This window comes from Aythya fuligula, chromosome 8, assembly GCF_009819795.1.
Source record: "Aythya fuligula isolate bAytFul2 chromosome 8, bAytFul2.pri, whole genome shotgun sequence".
Lineage (NCBI taxonomy): Eukaryota > Metazoa > Chordata > Aves > Anseriformes > Anatidae > Aythya > Aythya fuligula.
The window spans coordinates 23,690,601-23,709,003 of record NC_045566.1 but is presented as its reverse complement, the minus strand read 5'-3'; the positions used below and the strand labels follow the sequence as shown (position 1 = coordinate 23,709,003).

Genomic DNA, 18,403 nt, shown 5'->3' with positions numbered 1-18,403 from the left:
CCATATATGAAATACAATGTGGCCTCTTTCCAAAAGTCTGAAAGTAAGAAGTATGAAATTCATGGGTTTGTAAGTTATTACCATTATGCACAGTGTATTTTATTTTGATAAGTTGTCCTCTAATTGCAGAAACCCTCCAACAACGCTTGGTAGATCTTAAGTCTCATTTTTGTGACTAAGGCCTTTCAGACCGTGTTTATCTAAACAAAGCCAGGGGATAACCTGAATTCCAACTTTGTTTCTGAGCATCCAGGACAAATTTAAATCATCCAATGAAGCAAGAATTTGTCTGGCAATCTGTGCTCATGTCTAATGACTAAAGACTTCCTTTCAAGAAGCTTCATTTAGAAAGTTTACACTCTGATACAATTAACCCATGTCTCTGAATGGAAGATGAAAACATCTAATTTTCCACCTATTGTCATCTAGTCATCTTCATGATCTTTGCTTTTCAAACCCGTTTCACAACCACAAAGGAAATGATAACATCCAGAAAGTGCATTACTTCGGTGTTGGCACAGACGGATGGCATTTATGAGTCTAAGGTGAGAAGTTTATACTATTCTTCACCATCTTAGCTTGTCCTGGCCTCTAGCTTCTTTCACATTTTGTTGTGCAGGATGCCTCTAATAACAGGCTTTCATGGATGGTCTCTTCATTATATGTGGGAGACTAACACAATGTTATATCACATTTTCAATTCTATAATATTAAAACATCTATTTTGGGGAATGCATTTTCAGGAAGTTTTTCGAACTGGAGAGACTAAAATGAGCCTAGCAGTTTCACATTGTGTCTGCAAAGTTGGGTTCTTGAGTTCTTCCTAAAGAAAACTCTCTACAGCTGTGAGAAGTTAACTCACTCTGAAAATCTGCCCTAAGGTGGCACCATGATTATTTTTTTCCTACTGAAACACTGACAAACACTGAAGATGTTTCCTTGAGCAGTGGAAGGGAACTCTTAAAGACAAGTCTGAGTCACAACTGTCAAATCTTAGTTTCTCCCTGTACTGCATCCTGCTTTCAAGTACTGATCTGTAGCTGATGGCCCGTCTGATTCAATGGTTTTTCTCACAGTCAATACAAACAGAACTGCAAATTCCTTCTCTCTTATGGTATATATGTTTCCAAAAGAGGAAAGTTAAAATTAAAAATCAACTAAACAAAGCAGGTAAGGTGTTTCACCCATTAAATATTTTATTATGTTCAACCTGTAAGTGCAAAAACTTAATTAACTCTTGCACAAACCAATTCTGGAAAGTTTTAACAGGTAACTGATGATCAACTCTAGCATATGTTGAAGAAGGACAGTTTCCACCAGTTACCTAACATATTTACCAGTATAGCAACCAGACCTTTTGTTCACAAGTTTCTCCGTGGGGGGCACACTTACGGAAGGGCTGTGTAACATGCGCTGTTTTGGAAGAGTCTGCCCTGCTTGGCAGGGCATGACCCACAGCTGTGAAACCGATTTACAGCACCAAGGCTATTTATGTGCATGGGTGGGGGCAGGAGGAGATGAGTAAGAAATCACAAATGAACTTGATAGAGTGCATGCACCTTGTCAATGATCTGAGGTCACAAAGCTTAATCCCTTTGATCTGGATGTTCTCTTGTTTTTCAGAGCCCAAAAAAAACTTCCATTTTTAGGTTCAAGGGAAGAATTCACTGTAAAATAAGCACCATATACTGCATTGTGAAAAAGATTTTGCAGAAATAATTTAAAAAAACACCTCCCCTAACTCTCAGCTGTTTTAAAGCACTTGTCTTAAAGTACTTTTAAAGCTGTTTCAGTTGTACCATTGAGCTATTACTTATAGCTGCTTCTCTCCATTAGGTAGATTAATATGGACAGCACAATAAATTTCTGTAAAATACGTTGAGATCTCCTGCACCTTGTTTAAGCAACCAGCTTTGTATAGCCCTGCTGTAGCAACAGCTATGTAACACAGGGCTTGTGACAGCATCCCAGAGATAGCTCTGCATTTCTGAGCGCTGTTTATCCCCCGGTGAAGCACGGCCGTGTTGCTCGAGCCCTGGAGGGGGCTGTAAGAGCTCTGGAGCTGGTGACCTGGGCACCTGACATGTGGGGCTAGTTTCAGGCCCTTACTGCAGGGGCATTTATGAATTTTAGGGTTGTAAAGTAAAATTGCTGGATTGTAAGGAGCATAATTTATTTTCTTTTTAAAAACAAACAAACAAAAAAAACATCATAACTAGCCATACTGTGAAATATGATTTCTGTCAGAAGCTTCATACAGGTGTTTGGCTAAATCATGGCAAAATAGTGCAGGTGTAGATTTGTGCTGTAAATTAAATTTGTGCCTATGCTAATTTTAAAAGGTTTACGAGGATAGCATCAGTTAAAGGCACGGCCTGTGCAGAGTGTAGCTGACGTTGCATCTTTGACAGGCTTGTGGGGGCGCTTTGGAAGTGCTGTAGGGACACTATGTGATGTACAAAGCAGATGTAGATAGCTGCTTCTTATTAATTCTGTGAGCATGTGACCAGTGCACACAGGGACCCGGTTTCCTAAGTAAATAATAATAACAATTAAAAAGAAAAAAAAATCACTGGCGGTACTCTTTTGTCTTCCGTGGCTTTCGAACTATGCGAACAGTGACGTTTGGTACATGCTAAGTGTGTCAGCAAAGATGAGGATGCCCCTGGTGTGGGAGGCAGTGTTATTTCCTACTTCACAGGAACTCACTTTATTCCTACTGATCTTGGAAATTCAGCTTATCTAAGAGAGCTGATTGGAGACCAGTTCACGTTGTTTCAGGAGAATTCAGGCTTTGCAGTCGGAGACTCCCTCGGGTATATGCATGCTTGTTCTCTCTCTCTACACTAGTTTTAGAAGTAGGAGGCTGTGCCTTGCGCTGGCTGCCAGGCTGCTATGACAGTAGGTGATGGAGGAAGCTGGCAGCAGCTGCCATGTAGCCTCCCGCAGAGCCTTTGTCCTCCCTTGGAGGCCCCGAGGTCCCCAAAGGGTGGCAGTGTGAGCGCAGTCTTCTCTCCCCACGAGAGGAGTCTGTGGGTTTACAGCTTTTCTCCATTTGGTACAGACTGGCAGAGTGTGCCTGATGAAGCTCATGTTGTTCTGGAAAGTGGAAAATCTGTCGGGCTGAGCTAGTCTTGTACTGCCACGTCTTGTATTGCCACGCATGTGATAGCTGTCTCTCATGATGGTAACTCATCAAGACCAGAACACACTTGAATTCATTTTCATTACAAACTGTAATGTCATCACAAGATCTTAAGCACTTCAGATTTGGTAGTCCCTGTTTCTCTAGCTGCATAGTTTGAGTACAAGTGCAATTTTTCTTTCTTTGGTTCCCATCACTATCCAGTGTGGTACAGGCTGTGCATAACATTGCATGTATTACAGAGTAAATTTAATGCTTTGTCTGCAATGAAATTAAACAACTATTGATATTGGAAATTAGGCTGAATCTTGCTAAAATTAGTCTGTAGCATTAATACCATAAGAAATGTGAACGCTATTGAGTCACACCAGTTACTGCCTCTCTGTGTAAGTGAGCAAGATTTTATCTTCTGTATTCAACACATCACAGTTAATCCACTTTGATGCTGAAGTCAGTGATGAAATGGTATCTATATTTGAGATTTGACTCAAACGCCGGTAGCTGGGGGAGTATGAAAAATAAGCAGGAAATTTGGACCTGCTTTTTCTTTTTAATTTGGGGGTGAGTGGGTGTTGTCTATGTAGGATCCGGTATTCCATATAACTAAGGCCATATCTCTGTAAAGTGAGTAGGAGAGAGAGAAGGGCCTGTGGGGTGAGAGGGAAAAAATAATATTTGAATAAGGAGATGGGAAGTAGTGACATAGTGGGACAGAAGGGAACCATGTGCTTCAGTACTTGTTTTGGCATGTTTCAGTAATTGTAATGGAAAGAAAACAAAAAATAAGATGGAAAATGACCATAACTTTTTTTCTGTATTTTGAGTAGATTTAATTGAAGAGTTGCTTATTATTTTGCAATAAATTAAACAGAAAAGATGCTACATATCTGCTTGTTGAATACAAACTTAAAAAAAAAAAAAAAAAAAAAAAAAGAAGTACAGCTTATATAGTTCTAATATAACTTAAAATAGATCAATTTTAAAATAAGTCAATTTATAATATATACATAGCACAATATTATCATAGAGCTGCACTCACACTTATTAAGACTTCACAGATTTTTTTAAAAAAGCCATTAAAGAGTCTTGGGCATTTTCTTGTTATGCACAAAGTTGTCAGTCGTCCTTATTTTTCTTCTGAACTTGATCATCTTTTCCCAACACTCAGCGTGCTAATCTTGTGCTTCCTGATAACCAGCAGTTCTTTGGCATCTAAGACTTGGTTCAATGTTCACAGTGGAGTTCAAATAATAAATAGCATCCAGATCCTGTCTCATCTCCATGATGTATGTATGGCAGGAGAGGATTTTCTCCATGTACTGCTCTCGCCCTTGTAGCAGTCTTGCTAGCTTTTATCCTGCCTTCTCTTGGCCATGGAGCTGTTTGCATCTCACTCATACCTCCTCCCAGGGAGGGCATTCTCCTAGCCAAGATCCAGCCATCCTGGAGGATGTTTCCATGGGATATTTGACATAGTTTCTTTGCCTCTTCATTATCTCAACCCCTTTATTTTGAATTGTTGGTCTGCAGCTGGTTCAAAAGGTTCAGGTAGGCTTTGGATTTCAAAAATCTGGGATATGAATCCCTCTCCATAAGGACATACACAGTTTTCTGGGCTTCATCAAAACTTGTGTGAGTTGGGTCTTGAGCCCTTTTGGCTGTTGCTTCCCTCATATGATAGTCAATATTGATCTGTAAAGTAAAAGAAAATAATAATAATAAAATAAATGTCATCAACATCTTTAAAATGTACTCTTCTGCTGTATCTATCGCTTGGTCTTGTCAGTAAATAAATTCCCAGCCTTAGAACTCAGTGTGATATTCAGTATCAGAACTGCAAGATGAGGGAACTTGAAGTTTATATCCCAGCTACGCACAATAGAAATGCAGTTTCTTAAAAAGTCAGAGACACTAGAGTTGAACAATAAATTACCGTCTCCAGTGAAACCTCAAATTAAAACAAGGAGAAATCCTGCGTAGAATGAGTCTCCAGTTAGAGGTATGTTCACTGTACACAACGTTCAATTCTCTAGCATGTCCCCATATTTTAAAGGACAAAAAATAATCCACAGCTCTCTTACAAGCCAAGCTTACTCCAGCGGTCTGACCCCAAACACCAGCAGTAATTCAAACTGTGCTGACTCGGAGAGAACAGCGTCATGTGTCAAGACACTAGTGCTGCAACTGAACTTCTGCTGGCGCTGTAGTAGTGCTGGCCTGTGTCGTGTGACTGCACTTGTGAGGTCTGATAGACTCGTGTCTGAAGGCACTAACGGTGCAAGCATGCATACAAAGCATGTGGCTGTCATCTTCCTGAGTAAATGAATTTATATGCATCTCAGTGGAGGAATGCTTCCCTCTCCTCAATTTTCAGAATCCCTTTTCGGTAAGTTTATACAGATTAAGTTAACACTTACCTGTTTAATAGCATCTGACTGGACAAACTCCTCGTAAATCCTCTCTGCTTTGCCATGTAAGTGATCAGACTTGGTTTTCTTGTAATCCTCACAGGCCAGCCAGAACTCGATGTTCTCCTCGCTGAACTCTGACTTCAGGAACTCCCGAAAGACACCTTGACCACCTACAGCCAACACAAATACACCATATATAGCATGATGTTTGTGACCAGGGGTGATAAAAATAAATAGTTTATAGCAGGAGTGAAATCTCTGGTATAAAAATCTTGCCGAAATAGTGTTCTCCCTTTCTTTTTACATACTGCAAATACTCCAGTTCTAAGGGGGATGGGACTCTTCCTAATGGCATTCAGTGGCTTTTAGATCTAGACCCCGGGTACCAAAACATATCATCAGATTCTAGTCTTCCCTAAATAGACTGTCCTAGGGTATAGCTGAAGGCAGAATTCCAAGTTAAATCAGTGTTGTACAGGGACAGAACTGGTCAGAAAGCAGTGAATTGAGCTTTTGGGGGGTTATTTGCTATACTAGAGGTATGAAACAGGGCAGGGGAGACAAATTTTTGGAATCCAATTAGAATATTGGAGCTGTGAACAACTGAAATGCTCATTCTTTGTCAGTGTTTGCAGGATGCTACAGCTTTGCATATTTGGTAACATTAGATAAATTTTTATCTGCAGAATAAGAAAAAAAGTAGTACTAAAGTAAAGTACTTACTTTGGCTGGCCAAGAGCTTTTCCAAAGACTGGGACCACTGCATTACTTCCTCTGCAGAAAGCCTAAATTGACAAAAGAAGGAAAAGGCTTTAGGTAAGAAATCACATTTCTCACTTGCATGTTTAAAGCAGACAAGTTTTATAATTAATTATTCTGTTTCAGAAATATGTAACACATTTATTAAATTCATGGCTTTCTCAGTGCAGATCTGAGAGCCCAGACTGAGGAAAAATAATTGGAGAAATGGAAAAACAGGCAACTGTGCAGTCACTCTGAATTCTGTTCCCTGAAAGATGAGCTGCTACTGTGACTATGACCAAATCCTTTTGAATCCGTATTACTGTTTCCATATATCTGAAATGAGACTTGTAATACCTTGGCTATTCCCTTGAGCATGAAGCATTTTTTCTTGTAAACCTTTACAGATTGGATATGATATGCCTCTGAAGAAGATAGATTTAAGAGAGGCTTCTTCTTCCCCATCATTTGATGCAAATATAATCATCACTAATAATGAATTTAGGAAGCAGAAATTATTAATGAAATTATAATATTAGTCCCTTTTGAAAATTTCAGGCACTATTTTGTTGTGTTAGAAATAATTTATTGGTCTAAGAGTAGTTTAGAAGCCAGTAAAAAGTAGTTGGAATATATAGCAATCTAACCATAGATTTACTTTTTGTACTTACACGACATTTCTGGAGTTGGAAGCCTTAATCCCAGATTCAAGATGCGGGACCATGCACTTCAAATAATTCTTGAGATCCGCACCACTGAAACCAATGAACAGACATTCTGTAATCCTTTACAATTGCAGTTGCATTTCATTTCTACATAAATTCCTTAAAGCTTAAATAGAGGCAAACAGCTCAATCCTAGGACTGAAGCCTGTGAAGTTGCATATCCATGTAATTCTTCTCAAAAGACTGACTGCCACTGTATCCAAAAATCTCATCCTGATTGCCTAAATTAATCAATTCGTTGGTTTCTATTAGCTCAAGCCACTTACAGTGATGCTATATTCCTGGGCTTTGAGCAGGCTTTGCAGTCAGTTAGCCTGAAAAAGACGCTAATTCTTAATCTTCAAGATCTAGTGCTATTTTCACTTCTAACACATTAAAGTTTAGACTGAGACATGTATACTTACAAAGCCTTTTGCTTCTTTTTATGGATTTTGCCTTCTGCAAGCTTGCAGTCGTCTTTTCCATTTATTTCAGTCATGTTGTGGTGGGAGAAAAATAATCCTGGCATTTTACTTAGCCTTGATGCGAAGCGCCTTGCGCAGCGATAATCCTCCAAGCACCAAATGCCAGTTCCCTGACTGCTACCTCCTTTTATTGACGCAGGCAGCCCTGCTAGTTGGTGTGAACAGATCTGTTTATCGTGCAGCCTCACCGCAAACTGTGGAAGTTCCCTTTTTTCAGTGTGCGGTGACGTGAGTCTTTTGAGAAAGAAAACAGACAGCAGTGTCTCGTGGTCGAGGTTAAACCGGATGAAACTGAATTACTTTGGGTTTGTTTTGTGTGTCTGCATTACACCCCCCATCAAAAAAAAAAAAAAAAAAAAAAAAAAAAAAAAAAAAGAACTTCATAACCTTGAATTCTTGTCCCTCTCTGATTGGTCTTTTCAAATCAGCAGTTCTTCTTTGAGTTTATCTAATGGGCTCCAAATATTGCAGTTTAATCTTGACAGAACTCACCTGCTACGTGTCTGTTATACCAGGTGTGCTCTGAAATTGCATACTCTTGCTTCAACCCATCAAATCGGTTGTAAGCTAGAAATGAGTGCTTTCAGATATACCAGTACTAACATTCCCTATGTAACAAACTATTTGCAAGTCACTTACGTACCAGTTGCTCTTCAAACAAGAATACTCTTAGAATAGAGGCATCTGATTTGTTCAGCCCCACAAGCAGTACAAATGTTTGAAAGTAATTTTCATAGGAAAGGGTTTTGTGTAGTGAAAATTTGGGGAAATTCTATTTAATTTCTCCAAGTCAGATTATTTGGAAGTACACTGACATATTTCAGGAAAGTCTCTGAAACACGAGGTGATTCAGAACGGTCTAAAGATTGATGTGAGTTAGAGAGCTGTTGTTTGTAAAGGCAATGTGAACACTACAGGCTGTTCCAGGGAGATGTGCATTTTTCAGATCTACTTGAATTCCACTGCAAAGATGACACCATGGATATAAAGCAAGATGAATTAATTGTTACCCTGAAAAGATAGAAATAGCCTCTGTTTATTTGTCTGGGTTGCTTTAGAGGTGTAAGTACTTCAACTGGTCCTTGGACATATCCATGTTTTGTTTTTTTTCTGGACAATTTCAAAAATGTTGTGTTCTTAGATAATGCTTACAGCTTTGATTAGCTCATTAGCTCTTAGAAATAGCTCACAAATGTTTTGTACAAGGCTGCGTATGGCTGTGGTAACTGAGTTGTTCACTTATTTACAGTCCCGTAGTGGACTGTGGTACAAAGGACTCGGTACGATGATGCACATGCAGGGACACTCTGTATCAGGATGATTTTAACCACAGGAGGCTACTGATCCTCTGCATGCTAGTAGTGACATAAATGCCCCTGTATAGTCTGTACCACAGGAAACATTTATCTGCACGTTATCAGGTAAACGCTGACCTTCACGCAGACAGACTTATTTACCAACTGCTTTTAACCCCCCTGAACAGGACGAGAAAGGAAGGAAGAGATGGTATCAGTACCGTATTTGTTTTCATACCTAGCATGAACAATGAGAGGCTGAGGGAGCTGAGCTTCTTCAGGTTGGGGCTCTCCTCAGTGAATTACTGGGAGGGTTATAGGGATGCTAGATCCAGACCCTACTCAAAGGGTGCACTACTGGTTTTCTTCTGGGGAAGAAAGTTACCACAAGAGTGGAAACAATGGAGCAGGCTGTGTAGTGACTGAGTAATCCACTTCCCTGGAAATATTCAAAACAGACCAAGTCATGAGCAACCTGATGTAATTCTTAAGCCTGTTCTGAACAAAACTTGCACTAGATAGTTGCTAGAGGTCTCTTCTGAGCTAATCTATGATTCTGTTCTATAAAAAAAATAATAATAATTGAAGTGCTTGGACTCTTTCTCAAGTAATTCAGGATTTTAAAATAAACTAATCTGTAGTATACTGGACCAAGCCTTCGGACATAGGCAGCACATGGTTTATCTGTATGCTTAGATTGCTAGATGGGTAAATGCCCACTCTTACATTTGGGGAGATCTGGATATATAAGTGAACATTCTTCTGGAAGTCAAATTTAAAGACTTCATACTCCAGAACTGAGTGCAGACTGCTGGTTCAGCTCTCACTGGAAACAGAGGAGGCAAGGGAGCCTATTCTCTACCACATCTCTCTGTACCTTGCAGACTAAAGTTAAAAGAGAGGGGGGCACCACTGGGACTTCCAGTTACAAGCAGCTGTAAGTCACCAGTTAGGTTCTGTGAGTCTAGGATGAGGGACTAGACAGCCTTCCTCCTCTGAACTGGCTGGTTTGTTTCTTTGTGCCTAGTATCAGTGCAAGACTGATGGTTTGTTTGCCAGACAAGGAATGACTACCGCCCATCTGAAATGAAATTACTATTTTTACCTTTGGGATATGTTAAAAATATCAGTACGTGTTGCAGGTGTTGTTTCAGACCTTCTAGAAAGGGATTATCATGTGCTACTGCAAGGACATCGAAGATAACCTTCTTGCAATAAATATTCTCTAGAGTAAATAAGGAGTAATATTCTTTTCATTTACATCCATGTAACATTGCTGTACCACAGGATCTGAGTTATGTTTACCAGTTAACTTTTTTGGTAGAGGAGATGGGTTATGTTGGTATTGGATAACAGTGTAGCTTGCAAAGTGAAAAAAAAAAAAAATCATTTCCTATCGTTGTTTCCTGTAGACAGGCAGTGTAGTCCAGGCTCTGGTCAGATTGAGTGTGATGCTATGAGCAATAGTTGTGTCCTGCCTCAGTAGAAAGCTTTTCAGATATTTGGAGGTCAGAAATTTCACTTTTTTTTCCCCAGTTTCATCATGTGACGGTTGGTAACAGACCCATCTGTTTCATCTCCCACCATCTTAATCTAGAAAATAGTTTTCCCCACTTCTGACTATGGATTGCTGCTTGAAATGCTTTCATTTTTAATAGTTGTTCTTTTCTTCTAATATATATATATTTTTCAATTACTATAATAATGTATTTTGAATCTGACAGTTTTACAGCTTATTAGAATATCCCTGTTATTTGATACAAATAACCTATGTTTGTCCTGATGCTGGTATCACCTCTATTTAAATCTGTCCAATGGATAGAGATCTTTTTTTCTTTTCCAGTAGCACAGCTGGCTATCACTAGCTGGTTTTACTGCTTTTCAGTTCTCTTATTTTCAGTTCTCTTACAGACTTGTGATGAGTAATTCATCTAGCTTCTTAATGCGTGTAGAAGAGATTTAATGTGCACATACATAAAATACTTGCTCTTACTCTACCTGTTCCCAGGCTTTATTTCCCATTCATTCTAGCAACCACTTGGTGGAGTGCAAGAGAACATGTGAGAGAATTTCCAAGATTACAGCAGTGGACAATTTTAGGTAAAACAAAGAGAAAAAAATTCCTAAGAACTTTCAATGTGCCACTTGCTGGTGTAAATGACTCCAAACTTCTGCTTCTGACTTCTGTTTTTAATTTTCTTTTATGTTTCTTCTGACAGGCCTTACCCTCATTCCTTCTCCACTTCAGCCCAGTTTTGTTTGTGAACAAAACGTTTTGGCTTTAGGTGAGCTGTTAGCTCCCATGCTAGTGTAAGGCCAGCTTTACAGGTTTTAGCGTTACTGTATTCTTGCTGTTCACCATCCACTTCTCTGGATTTAACTGGCCAAACTGGTGCTGGGCTGGAAGGGTTGAGCTCCATGGTGCCCAGACAAGCAGTGCTGTCCCAGTAGAGAATATTCATCCCCTTGATAGTTGTGTTGCTGAGCTTTAGCTTAGCTATGAAAACAAGTGATTTCTTTGAAATGCTACTCTTTCTTACGTGACCTAAAGAGGTAAGTTACAGATAATCCATCTCTTAAGCAAAAGAGGCACTTAAAGGAAATAGAAACTAGTTTCTGTGTGAAAAGGAAATAGTGCTCATTTTACAAAAAGCGGGGGGTCCGCTATTGGGTGGTGGGGATAATTATTGGGAACATTAATTTTATTATCTACCATCACATAGTCAGTCCATAATGGAGTGATGATATCCCTTATGAATTTTCTTTTAACTCTTTCTGTTACAAGTGAGCCACACACATTAATCTGTCTCTCACTCTTGGTGTTGGACGGATTTGACTGAGAATTGTTTTGTTTGTTGTTTTTTATATTTATTTGGCTTGAACGTTTTGGTATTCCCCATGTTAGCTTTTATTCCTAATCAATTTAATAGGAGTTTTATTTTGGCAATCACTAAGATGTAACAAGCACTGAAAGAAACTTTTATATTTGAAAAATATCTGCATCCTAGTGCCAACCTACAGCAAGGGATGCCATGCATTGAAATTTGGGTAGATATCTTCCACTTAGTTCTGCTATTTTTCGTTCTTTGGGCAGCTGCAAATGTGCAACAGACATGCTTAGTGTTTCAGTTCAAGCATGACAGAGCAAGAGACTTGAGTCTGGAGGATAAGCAACCAGACCTTTCCTGAGTTTTTAGCTCTTTCACTTCCTCCATCACTATAAAATGTCTTCATAGAAATGCTCCTGCAGACAGCCAGTTCAGTCCAAAATTGCCCTGTTGTCTTCTGAATTATCAGCAAAATGCTTTCAGGGGATTTTTTTTAGGGGTTCCCCCAGCTTCTGCGGAGGACCTCATGGAATTTTTCATCATGACAGCAAAGGGATGACTTGTCAGGAGCTCTTGAAAGCACTGTGGAGAAGACAGCCTATAAGTGAAGTGTTCCATGTGGATCACTTGGAGATTAAAATATAGTCCGCTCACTGCATCCATTATGGAATGCCTACAGTCTGTGTAAAGAAAAAGAAAACCAGTCTACCTCTCAATGTTTGTACACGGTCCCAATGGACACTGAACTTTTGGTCTGTGTGACTTCAGACACGTTATTAGCTTCTCTGGTACTTGTGTGGCTGTTTTGAGTCATCATTAACTACTGGAAATCTGTAGTTAAAAAAAAAAAAAAAAGTTGAATATGCATTTTTCTTATCAAATTACTGTTTTCTCTGTGGCATCTTTTAGAACTTCCGTGATTTTTCTTTACAGAGAAATATTAACAACATTTTATGATGAATGTTGTTAGTATTTAGCAATCTTGTTTATACTGTAGAGTCAGTGCAAGGAATTATATATGCTTATTTCTTCCTCCTGCCAAAGCACATCTCTCATAATCTGAGAAATGCACATACCCAGTAACTCTCTTTTTTCTTATGGCCATTTCTTATTTAGAGTATAATAAGTTTATACAGTTTATCAGAAATCAGATCATTTTCATTCTGGGGCTTTCCATCAAAAATAAATTAACTGTTTTACTTCTGTGAATTCAGGGGACTTCTGGTTCTCAGCTGTACTGACTGACACCTGGATTGAAAGAAAAAAATGCAGTACAGTAAATTTTGGCGGCTGATGGTGATGCTTCCTGTGTCTGTTGTTCGGCAGTGCAGGAAATGTGTTCACCACGCACTATCTGGGAAACACACACATTTCTGATTGCCTACTCCACATTTTGTATGCGCTCGCATGTTGGTGCACTGAAGCAGGGCAACATTTCTTTAAGCAAGAAAATGTGAGAAGGTGGTCTGAGGTGGTGAGGTGTGAAGCAGAATTTGCTGAGTGCTCTCGCTGTGAGCAGGGAAATGTGCTATGTGAACACGATACCAGTTTAGCTTTTGAAATTAGCAGGCTTCCTCTTCATCTGAATCTTAATTAAGAAAAATCAGATGCTCTTTCTTTTACTGATCTGACACGTTAAACTGAGGTTCCATTTCTTTTTTAAAACAGTGGTTTGGGTTGTTTGTTTTTTTGATTGGATATGGACAGCAAGCTAAAACTTTGAAAATGTTTTTATGCATGTTTGAACAGGAAAAGTAATACCAAAGAATTAGGTGGAGTTCTACAGAACTTGTTTCAGCATAATTATGAACACTTTCAGGAAACTATTTCATACTTGCTGTTATAAATTTCTTAGCTGAACTATCACCTCAATGCAGGCTTAGCTTTCCTTCTGACCATAAAAATCCTCACAGAAATGAGTTCATCAGAAAATTGCCCTGTGTTACTGGAAGCCATTCCAGACACAAGAAGGGTCCATCTGACACTTGGGAAAACAAGTAGCTGTATTGGGATACTGGCTTGGCTAAGCCAGGCACTCAGGACAGCTCAGATTCAAAAAAGCACCACCATACAAGGGATGGAAGAAGGGGCAGACTGTAAAGGAGGAATTTAGAAATGTCACCCAGATGTGTTGGAAAGCCAAGTTTCTTGGAAAACTTGGAAAGCCAAGAGTTGAGATGTGCATGGGATGTAAAAGGACACCAAGATCTGCCACTACATTAGCTGTGAAAGGCTAAAATGGGAGGATGAGGGAAGAGCAGGGGATATCACATGGATTTTTAGCAAGGCTTTGATGCTGTGTCCTATAGTATTCTTGTGGAATATAAAGTTAGGGCATTACAGTCGTACAGATGAACCACCAGATGAATAAACAAAGTGGTTGGATGGCTGGGCTTAGAGACCACTGGTTAATGGGTCATAATAAACCTGAAAGGCAATAATAAGTGGAGCATTGCGAGGGTCTATCCTAGGATCTGCTGAATTTTACATCTTGATCAATATCCTATTCTTGTCAAGGTTTCAGATGACACCAAAATGAGGAGGATTCAAATGGAGATACACCTAAGTGCAGGGATGCCTTCTTCCAGAGAGAACTAGACAGGGTGGAGGAAAAGGCAATTGTCTTCTGATATTCAATAAGAACAAATGCAGAGCCCTGCAGGTGGGAAGGAATAACTGCGTGCATCAATGCAGGCTGGGCGCTGACTGGCTGGGGAGCAGCTCTGACAGAAAGGTGGGGTGAGAAGGGTAAACTCAGGGCTTGGCAGACAGCAGTCAGCATAGGCTGGCAGTGTGCCCTGGCAGCAAGAAAGACCAACAGCATCCTGGGCTACATCCGCACAGCATAGCCAGCAGATCAAGGGAAGTGATTTACCCCCTCTACTCAGCACTCCGTAGACCACAGTGAGAACTGTGTGCAGTTTTTGGCCCCGACAATACAAATGTCATTGACAGATGTGAGCAAGTTCAGCAGAAGGCAACCAAGATGGCTAGGGCTGGGACATGAACGAATGTTATTATAGAACTGTAATTCGGTTAAGAGTCCTGCTTAGGAAAGAAAGGTAACTGTAAAAGCTAATAAGGGTTTCCAGTTTGTCTTTTTTGAATGAGAACCACATTCTGAAAGTACATCGGTCAAACTATCGCTTCCTCCATCTGCCTCTGAAAATACTTGCCTGGTATATAGGTAAAGTAGCAGCAATTTATTTCAAGAAATGGGAAAATGGGAGATATCTATATATTCTCCATTTAAGTACATAAAAGGATAGAAGAGCTAGAAATCTTCGGGGATGTGATGTTACAACCACTTCTGTTTGTGATGAACCAGAGGAAGAGAGTTCCCTTTCTTGTCATTTACTTTGAGTCTCACCTGTTCTCTACTTTTAATTACCAGGTGTTAGAACATGTGCAACAGAAAGACTTAAATTTGCTCAAAGTCATCATACTTGCTTTTTTATGTGGGAGCTTGGCACTCCACAAGCTGTACCACACAGAGAGACCTCTCCATCCTATCAGCCTGCCTCCCTGCCCTCCCATGTGCCTCACACCTACCTGACCTGGTTTCCCTAATGCTCAGGAAGGCTGTTTCCTGACAGATGTGCTGCCTTCCTCAATCTCTTTGTCCTCTAAGATAGTCAGTCCTAGTTCTGGGCACGCGGTAAGACAAAAGCTTCTGCAGTAGTGCTTTGAGATTGCATGCTCATCCATGCAGAGCTTGGGCTGGCTGGGAACGCGTGGCTATGCTACTAGTATTTAGTGTGCTAAATGTGCCGCTGCATGTCTGGGCGCTGCCAAGAAGGTGCTGAAAGGGGCAGGATGCAAGAAGGAGGAGGGGGATCTGAGGATTCAGTCTCCACATGCTTAAAGAAATGAAGCTAACCCTGTGCAATGGAGTTGCTGAGAAGTTCTAATTTAGTCAGGGAAGGGTTTTGACTTTTGACTAGCAGGGTGGTTATTGTCAATTTAGGGTAACAAAGAAGAATCCTGTAGGAAGTCTCTTTGCTGGAGGTGGCTGCTACTTAGGAATTGCTGGTACCAGTGGAAATCCAGCTACTAATCCAGCTACTAGCAGTTAGTGTTTCATTCCTGGTCCGAACGAGGGCAAAAGGATTATTACAATGTAAGCCTACCGTGTTTCTTTGAACAATGACCTCTTTAATCATATGCTTTTTAGTAAACACAAGTTATTTGTAACAAACAGGTGGTTTTGCATTTAATAAGACAAGTCTTTCCGAATGTATCCCCCCCCCCCCGCCCTGTTACCTATGCTTGGCACTCACTTCTCAGGCATGCATCATTCAAGACACCAGTCTGAATGCTTAGAAAAGTTTTGATGCATGATTTTGATTAAGAGCAGCCTAATTCTTTACATACGTAACTCCACAAGGAGAAGTTAACTTGTATAGGTGCTCATGGCTTTATCAAAAGGCATATTTGCCTCTTTGGGTCACTAAGTACCTGGCCTCTCTCCAAAATGTGTAGGAAATTACAGGCTTTTAATTTGCTTCTAAGTTCCAGGACACAGAAAGGTGAGCCTTTGTCATTCAAAGCCATTGTACAGTTCCTCAGAGGTTATCTGAAAGTCTACTTCCAGAAACAGTCTTTGGCTGTTACGAGTACTGAATATATAATCTTTGCCCAAAAGAGGGGTAGTCACAACCTCAGAATGTATTTTCCTAATGTGTGTCATTATTAAAACACCAAGTGATTACTGTGTCCCTCCAGTTCCCCACTAGTGGTGAAAACTAATTACTTCAGCCTAGTTTCTGTGACAGTCCATAGAAAGGTTAAAAAACCCCACACTCATTTCTACAGTGTGGCCTGTACGTTGCTAGGCCTGGAATTCCCCACCGAGTGTGCTGTACGTGTCAGTGCTGCTGTACTGTAAACCAGGTGAGCTTTAATGTGTGTGTGTCCATTTCCTTTTAATTTTTCAACTGAATTTGAAGACGAGAACAGAAGAAAATGCAGTGTGCAAACCACGATAACCAAATGTGGAGGGATGGCTTCATGCGAGCTGCAGGAAGTGGAACCCGCTGAGTTTCACGACAGTAGTAGCTTTGCTGTTAACTGCTGAGCATTTTTGTGCTGCTCTGAGTTACTCTGAAAGCAATCGTGAAAGCTCGATGTATGTTCTCCTAACCTCAGCCTGAGAAATGGGGCCTAGAAACCGTGGGATCACGACTCCCTTATGAAGATGGCTTTTCTAATCATTGGCATTACCTGGGAAGTGTAAATGGAAGCAAAAAAAATGAGAGCAAAAATAAATAAATCCATCCTCTGAACCTTTCTCTTCTTAATATGTTTTCTGTCTTATGAATGGAAGATAGCTCTTAAAACATGGATCTGCATGTATGTATAACTGGATATCAAATATCCCTTTTATGTAGAAGTAGAGTTGTTCTATTCTTTACTTGATTTATACCCACATCGCGATGTTTGCAGGTGGCCTGAACATAGCTGTTAAGAAATGTTTGTAGATCTTTACATGTATTCTTCTGGTGTTACTTAAAGCACTTTTGCAACTTACAAGTCATCTCAAGCACTTTATTCTTGGTTTTCTTTTAAGGTTAGGCTTTAAAGTGTCATCTTCAACACTCGCTATGTATAGGAACACAGTGTGTTCAGTGACAAACACCAAAACCCATATTGGTGTTGCAACTAGATAGAAGAATCACAGAATTTCTAGGTTGGAAGAGAACTCAAGATCATCGAGTGCAACCTCTGACCTAACACTAACGGTCACCCACTAAACCATGTCCCTAAGCACCACGTCCAACCTTGCCTTGAACTCCCCCAGGGCGGTGACGCCACCTCCTCCCTGGGCAACCTGTCCCAGTGCCTGACTGCTCTTCTGAGAAGTAATGTCTCCTAATTGTTTTACTTGTTGAACAGCAGTGCTCTTTGTTCAATTCTTTAATTCTTGAGGAGCAGGGGCATGACGTTTCCATTTTTCCACTCCCCAGTGACATCATCCCACTACCAGGACTTTTCTGCTGTGACGGAGGGAGGCTTGGCAACTCCATCAGCCTGTTCCCTCAGGACCCTGGGATTCTGCTCATCAGGTCCCATAGACCTGTACCTCTTTGGATTCATCAGCTGGTCTCGAACCTGCTCTTCGCTTACAGTGTCTGGGACTCTGCTCCCCCAGCCTCCATCTATGGGTTCAGGGAAATGACAGATGTGGGAAGCCCATCTACCAGTGCACACAGAGGCAAAGAAGTTGCTGAGTACCTCAGCCTTCTCCACATCTGTCAATACCAATTACTCAGATATAGAAACTCACTCCTAATATAAGAAATTAGCCACCTATAATCACTCACACACTACTATTTTCACCCCTCGGTTTATTTTTACAACTTTTAAAGGCGCACGGTCGTTCCTGGGGACTCCTCCTGTCACCCCAGCGCAGCAGCCCCAAGGGAGCTGGGGCCTCTCTTGGGCTCTTCCTCGAGGCTCTGCGCAGAAGGGCTGCCACCTCTCGCACAAGGCCTGGCGGATGGGAAAGAAGCACTCACACAACCCCTGACAATTGGCAAAGGTCTTTATTGCCAACATGGCTCCAGGCTAATGCCTGGAGTGGAGCCTGGGTGATGTGGAATAGGGAGCTTGCCGAGCCCTTCTGCACAGCTGCCGGTGTTCCTTCAGGACACTTTTCAGAGAGCTGCCGGCGGAGTCCCATCTTTGTTGTGGCTGAGGCGGGTCCACTTCCATTGGTTCTTCTTCATCTTGTGCACCCACCTCCATGGGCTCCGCGGGTTGGAGGACGAGCCAGTCCCTGGCAGGGACTGCCC

The 18,403-nt window shown here is 40.8% G+C and overlaps 1 protein-coding gene across 1 annotated transcript; it reads right to left on the bottom strand.

Moving 5' to 3' along the window:
- Nucleotides 1-4,185: 4,185 nt before the first annotated feature.
- RGS1 (regulator of G protein signaling 1) lies at nucleotides 4,186-7,567 on the bottom strand. Its single transcript, XM_032192422.1, has 5 exons — nucleotides 7,427-7,567; nucleotides 6,969-7,052; nucleotides 6,280-6,341; nucleotides 5,563-5,726; nucleotides 4,186-4,837 (listed from the first exon to the last, which is right to left on the bottom strand). The coding sequence occupies exons 1-5, from the start codon at nucleotides 7,528-7,530 to the stop codon at nucleotides 4,652-4,654; spliced, it is 600 nt and encodes a 199-aa protein (XP_032048313.1). The 5' UTR covers nucleotides 7,531-7,567; the 3' UTR covers nucleotides 4,186-4,651.
- Nucleotides 7,568-18,403: the final 10,836 nt, after the last annotated feature.